Source organism: Cebus imitator, unplaced genomic scaffold, assembly GCF_001604975.1.
Source record: "Cebus imitator isolate Cc_AM_T3 unplaced genomic scaffold, Cebus_imitator-1.0 Scaffold85, whole genome shotgun sequence".
Lineage (NCBI taxonomy): Eukaryota > Metazoa > Chordata > Mammalia > Primates > Cebidae > Cebus > Cebus imitator.
This window is the reverse complement of record NW_016107400.1, coordinates 2,136,860-2,142,450: the sequence shown is the minus strand read 5'-3', so window position 1 is coordinate 2,142,450 and position 5,591 is coordinate 2,136,860. Positions and strand designations below refer to the sequence as shown.

Genomic DNA, 5,591 nt, shown 5'->3' with positions numbered 1-5,591 from the left:
AGGAATAGGTTAGTTTCTGGCCTTGCCAGTGTCCTAATCTTTTCTAAAAGATTATGGGTTCAGAAAGCATTTTTAGTAAATATCATAGAATTTTTTTTTTCTTTTTTTTTCTCAGAAAGTGGTTCCTCTTAGGAGAAAATCAGTAGAAGAACTTACTTAGATTTTTCATATGCTACAATAGAGTATTTTGTGTTTTCTTCTTAGTAGTTTATCATTGATGGCTGGAAGAATAAGACTCATGAGAAGTCTTTTTTTTTTTTTTTTTCCCCCTGAGACAGAGTCTGGCTCTGTTACCCAGGCTGGAATGCAGTGGCATGATCCTGGCTCACTGCAACCTCTGCCTCCCGGGTTCAAGCAGTTCTCCTGTCTTAGCCTCCCAAGAAGCTGGGATTACAGGTGCCTGCCACCACACCCGGCTAATTTTTTTGCATTTTTAATACAGACAGGGTTTTACCATGTTGGCCAGACTGGGCTTGATCTCCTGACCTCATGATCTGCCTGCCTCAGCCTCCCAAAGTGCTGGCATTATAGGTGTCAACCACTGTGCTGGGCAAGAAGTCTTTTAACTCAGCTCTGTTTTACTTATGAGGCAATTGAAGCATAGAGCAGATACTTAGATAAGGACATGCTTTTACCCTTGGCTGTACCCCACTTGTTTGCTTATCTAAGCATCAGGTATTATTCTAAACACTACATAAATTTTAAATAGATTATGAACCACAACTTTCCATTATAGATTTTGGATTTCTGGTACCTTACTTTTTATTTTCTTAAAATGTCTTCTTTTTTACTTTTTAAAATTTTGATTGCTACTTTTTACAGTTAAGGCATCTTCAGTGAGGCCTTCAATACTACAGTACCTAAATATAATCAGTACTTAGAACATCTAACTTGGTAAGACATTGCTCCTCCCTGACATGCTGCCAGTGTTTTTTATTTTTATGACAGGAAAGACTGAAATTTTTTGACTGATTAACCCACTCGAGGTGGGAGAATTTAGAAAGAATTATTCTTACTATCAAGTCATGTGAGGAGAACTCTGCACCAGAGTGACCGATTGTCTCGTTTTGCTTAGGATAGGAGACTTTCAGTGCCTAAAACCAGCAAAGTCACCCTAATCCCAGTAGTATTTATATTTCTGAACGAGTCTTTAGAACAGAAGAGACTGAAAAGTTGGCATTTCATCCATTGAGAATCTCTTCCCAGTGAAAGACCTCTTATTAGACAGCTGAATGCTTACATATAATGTGTAGTACCTATTATACTAAATATAATAGTAATGGTTAAATGCAAAAGTTGGGAGAATAGAGAGGCTTGTATAAAGAAATATTTGTGTTATTTGAAGTTCTAATCTTATACTTTTCTCTTTTTATAGAACTGATAGTGCATCAGCCGACCCAGATAATTTAAAATATTCTTCATCCAGAGATAGAGGTGGTTCTTCCTCTTATGGACTGCAACCTTCAAATTCAGCTGTGGTGTCTCGGCAAAGGCATGATGATACCAGAGTTCATGCTGACATACAGAATGACGAAAAGGGTATATATATTTTCCTATTGCTACAAGCATGTGTTTTTTTTTTTTTTTTTTACCTATGTATCCTACCCTCCTGCCTTCCTACACCTCAACTTTATCACTTCTAATATGTCTAAAATATAAATAACAAATGCAGTGTTATTTCTGAAAACTTCATAGGAAGTTTATCTGTTTTATTATTTTTAAAATTTGAATTTTTTTCTCCTACATAATTCATAAATGCAGCTTTCTTACAAAAGAGATACAATACTGTTTTTGATTTCAAAATATTCAGCTGAGGTTGACGTTCCTTGGCTACTGTCTCTCCTCTAAACTTCAAGGAAGTTGTTTTTTTTTGTTTGTTTTTTGTTTTTTGTTTTGGGAAAGCGTTTCGCTCTTGTTACCTAGGCTGGAGTGCAATGGTGCGATCTCGGCTCACCGCAACCTCCGCCTCCTGGGTTCAGGCAATTCTCCTGCCTCAACCTCCTGAGTCGCTGGGATTACAGGCACGCGCCACCATGCCCAGCTAATGTTTTGTATTTTTAGTAGAGACGGGGTTTCACCATGTTGACCAGGATGGTCTTGATCTCTTGAACTTGTGATCCACCTGCCTCGGCCTCCCAAAGTGCTGGGATTACAGGCTTGAGCCACCGCGCCCTGCAGGAGGAATTTTTTAAACAAGGTGCAAAATTTGATTTAATTCAGTTTTCATTTTTCTGCTTACTTTCCAATGAAGGGATCAAAATGAAATTAGTTTAACTTCTAAAGTATATTAAAAAGAAATCAAAATGATTGCAAGGCATACAACACAGGAAAAAGGTAGGAGAAGCAAAAACTGGTTGAGTTGCAGATTGAGTGATTAGACCCTGAGCTATCACGAATTGACTGAATGAAACAAAGAGCCATATTTAAATAACGTAAACATTGCCGTTTGTAGGTGGCTACAGTGTCAATGGAGGATCTGGGGAAAATACTTATGGTCGGAAGTCGTTGGGGCAAGAGCTGAGGGTTAACAATGTGACCAGCCCTGAGTTCACCAGTGTTCAGCATGGCAGTCGTGCTTTAGCCACCAAAGACATGAGGAAATCACAGGGTAAGGCTGGGAAAATGGGGACCAATCACATACACCTTCCAAAGACTCGTATCTCCTCTTACCCTGGATGCGTCTTACAAATGACTTTGTACAGGCATGAGTTTATTAGTTTACTGTGCAAGTCAACTACTGTGCAGTTCGACTATTCTACTCTATAGGTAAAAATTGCTTGTATTCTTTTCCTGTGAACTATTAATTTCCCATTAGAAAGGTTATAATACATTTTGAGTTATCTTAAAACAGGATTAGAAGACTGGATAAGATTTTACAGAAAGGGTTTGCCCAGTTATCATGGATACTGAATGTATAGTGTATGTGGACTCTTAACTACAGCAAGTCTTGGGCCTGTAGAGGATGTGGATGTATATATAGAGTTGGTACTTTTCTGTTCTTTTTTTCTTTTTCTCAAGTTCAAGGTACACGTGCAGGATGTACAGGTTTGTTACGTAGATAAACGTGTGCCATGGTGGTTTGCTGCACAGATCATCCCAACACCTAGGTATTAAAGCCCAGCATACATTAAGCTATTCTTCCTGTTGCTCTCCCTCCCCCTGGCCCCCAGAGTGGACACTTTTCTGTTTGTTTTGAGATGGAATGTTACTCTGTCACCCAAGCTGCAGTGCAGTGGCGCAATCTTGGCTCACTGCAACCTCCGCCTCTGGGTTCAAGTGATTCTTCTGCCTCAGCCTCCCAAGTAGCTAGGACTACAGGCAAATGCCACCACACCTGGCTAATTTTTTATTTTTAGTAGAGATGGTGTTTCACCATGTTGGCCAGGCTGGTCTTGAACTCCTGACCTCAGGTGATCTGCCTACCTTGGCCTCCCAAAGTGGTGGGATTACAGGCATGAGCCACCACGCCAGGCCTTTTAAAAAAAATTTTTTTTTGAGACAGAGTCTTGCTCTGTTGCCCAGGCTAGAGTGCAGTGGCACAGTCTCTGCTCACTGCAACCTCCGCCTCCCAGGTTCCAGTGATTCTTATGTCTCAGCCTCTAATTTTTCATTTTTAGTAGAAACGGGGTTGTACCCTGTTGACCAGGCTGGTCATGAACTCCTAACTTCAAGTGACCTGTCTGCCTCAGTCTCTCAAAGTGCTAGGATTATAGGCATGAGCCACTGGGTCCGGCCTAGATGGGCACTTTTCTAAAGTTAAATACACTGATACCATTTCTGCCTTATAACGTAGCCTCACTGTATAGGTGAGTCCCTTGAAAGTTCAGAGGATTAGAGGTAATGATCATTTTTTTCCATAAGGAGAAATTTATCAGTAAAGCTGTGTATGAAATTCACATTTCTGACTTATGGACTTTGTCAGATGTAATTACTTTTTGGATATTTAGTTTTTGGCCAGTTTTTTTTTTTTTTTTTTAAACTGTGTATGTGCTCTGTGTATCTTGGTGAAAATCTTTGTGCCTGTAGCTTTTATTGTTGGTATATAAGTTTTAAAAAACTGATTTCTTTTTATAGGTTTTCACAAGTGGAATGATTAATTCAAAGGCTATACTATTTCTTAATAGAGTTTTTGAAGCTTTAGACTTACAATATTATAGAAGCTAAACAGTGACTCTAAAGCTATTTTGTACAATTCCTTTTCTCCAAAGGCTCAGGGTCATGTAGTTTACTAGTGACGGAGTTGTAAATAGAGCCTAATTTCCAAGCTGGTAACTTGATGACATTTTTGGTATCTATCCTTATTGAAATACTCTGTGGGTTAGGGATTTGTAAAAGTCCTATTCTCTCGTTGTTTCTTTTTCCTCTTTATTTTTTTTTTAACTTTTAAGTTCAGGGGTACCAGGACAGGTTAGTTACACAGGTAAACTTACGTCATGAGAATTTGTGGTAGAGATTATTTCATCACCCAGGTATTAAGCCTAGCACCCATTTGTTGTTTTTATTGATCCCCTTCACCCTTCAGGAGGCCCCAGTGTGTGTTGTTCCCCTTGTAGTTTTTTCTTTGTTTTTTGTTGTTTTTTTTTTGAGACGGATTCTTGTCCTGTTGTCCAGGCTGGAGTGCAATGGCAAGATCTCAGCCCACTGCAACCTCCACCTCCCGGGTTCAAGTGATTCTCCTGCCTCAGCTCCCGAGTAGCTGGGATTACAGGAGTGTGCCACCACACCTTTAGTAGAGACGGTGTTTCACCATGTTGGCCAGGCTGGTCTTGAGCTCCTGATCTCATGATCCTCCTGCCTTGGTTTCCCAAAGTGCTGGGATTACAGGCATGAGCCTGGTAGCGGGCCTTGTAGTTTATTATAATTTTTTCTTACACCTTAGAAATGAAACTGTCAGACTCTTTGTGATTTGTTGTTTATATACATATTGGCTAATTATGGTAAATAGCACAGTTGAAAACATTTTGTAAAGATTTAGTTCATTTTTTTTTTTGTGAGACAGAGTCTCGCTCTGTCACCCAGGCTGTCATGTGGTAGTGTGATTTCACTGCAACCTTTGCTTCCCCGGCTAAAGCAGTCCTCGCACCTCAGCCTCCCAAGTAGCTGGCATTACAGGCATACAGGCATGTGCCGCTATGCCCCGCTAATTTCTGTTTTTTTTGTAGAGATGGGGTTTTACCATGTGCCCACGCTGGTCTCAAACTTCTAGGCTCAAGTTATCTGTCTGCCTTGGCCTCCCAAAATGCTGGAATTACAGGCAAGAGCCACCTTGCCCAGCAAAAATTTAATTTTTAAAGGCATCTTTAATGTACTAATAGTATTCACTATGTTTGCTTGTTTTTGTGATTAAAAAATAAAGGGGAGAAAAGTTGTGGTTTGCTACTTTTCTAGTGGAGGCATACCTTGCATGTGGTAGATGATAATTAGACATTCATTGAACTAAATATGTGATTGTGGCTTCCTAAAACTTCATCCCAGAGAAATGATGGTAATGTGAATAAGACGCTTTCCTCCAGTGGGATACCTAAGTGATAAGTAGAAGCTTGTATCCTGTTTTTACCTGATTGAGACTTTATCTGTATGCCGTGGAAGTT

General features: G+C 39.8%; 1 protein-coding gene across 3 annotated transcripts in view; it reads left to right on the top strand.

Moving 5' to 3' along the window:
- LOC108308453 (serine/threonine-protein kinase SMG1-like) overlaps positions 1 to 5,591 on the top strand; it is a 43,065-nt gene that overhangs the window by 30,870 nt on the left and 6,604 nt on the right. For all 3 annotated transcript variants that reach the window (XM_017534266.2, XM_017534267.2, XM_037740534.1), the window contains 2 exons: positions 1,376 to 1,539; positions 2,453 to 2,608. In XM_017534266.2, coding sequence (XP_017389755.1) covers positions 1,376 to 1,539; positions 2,453 to 2,608 — 320 coding nt within the window. The remainder of the gene's footprint in view (positions 1 to 1,375; positions 1,540 to 2,452; positions 2,609 to 5,591) is intronic.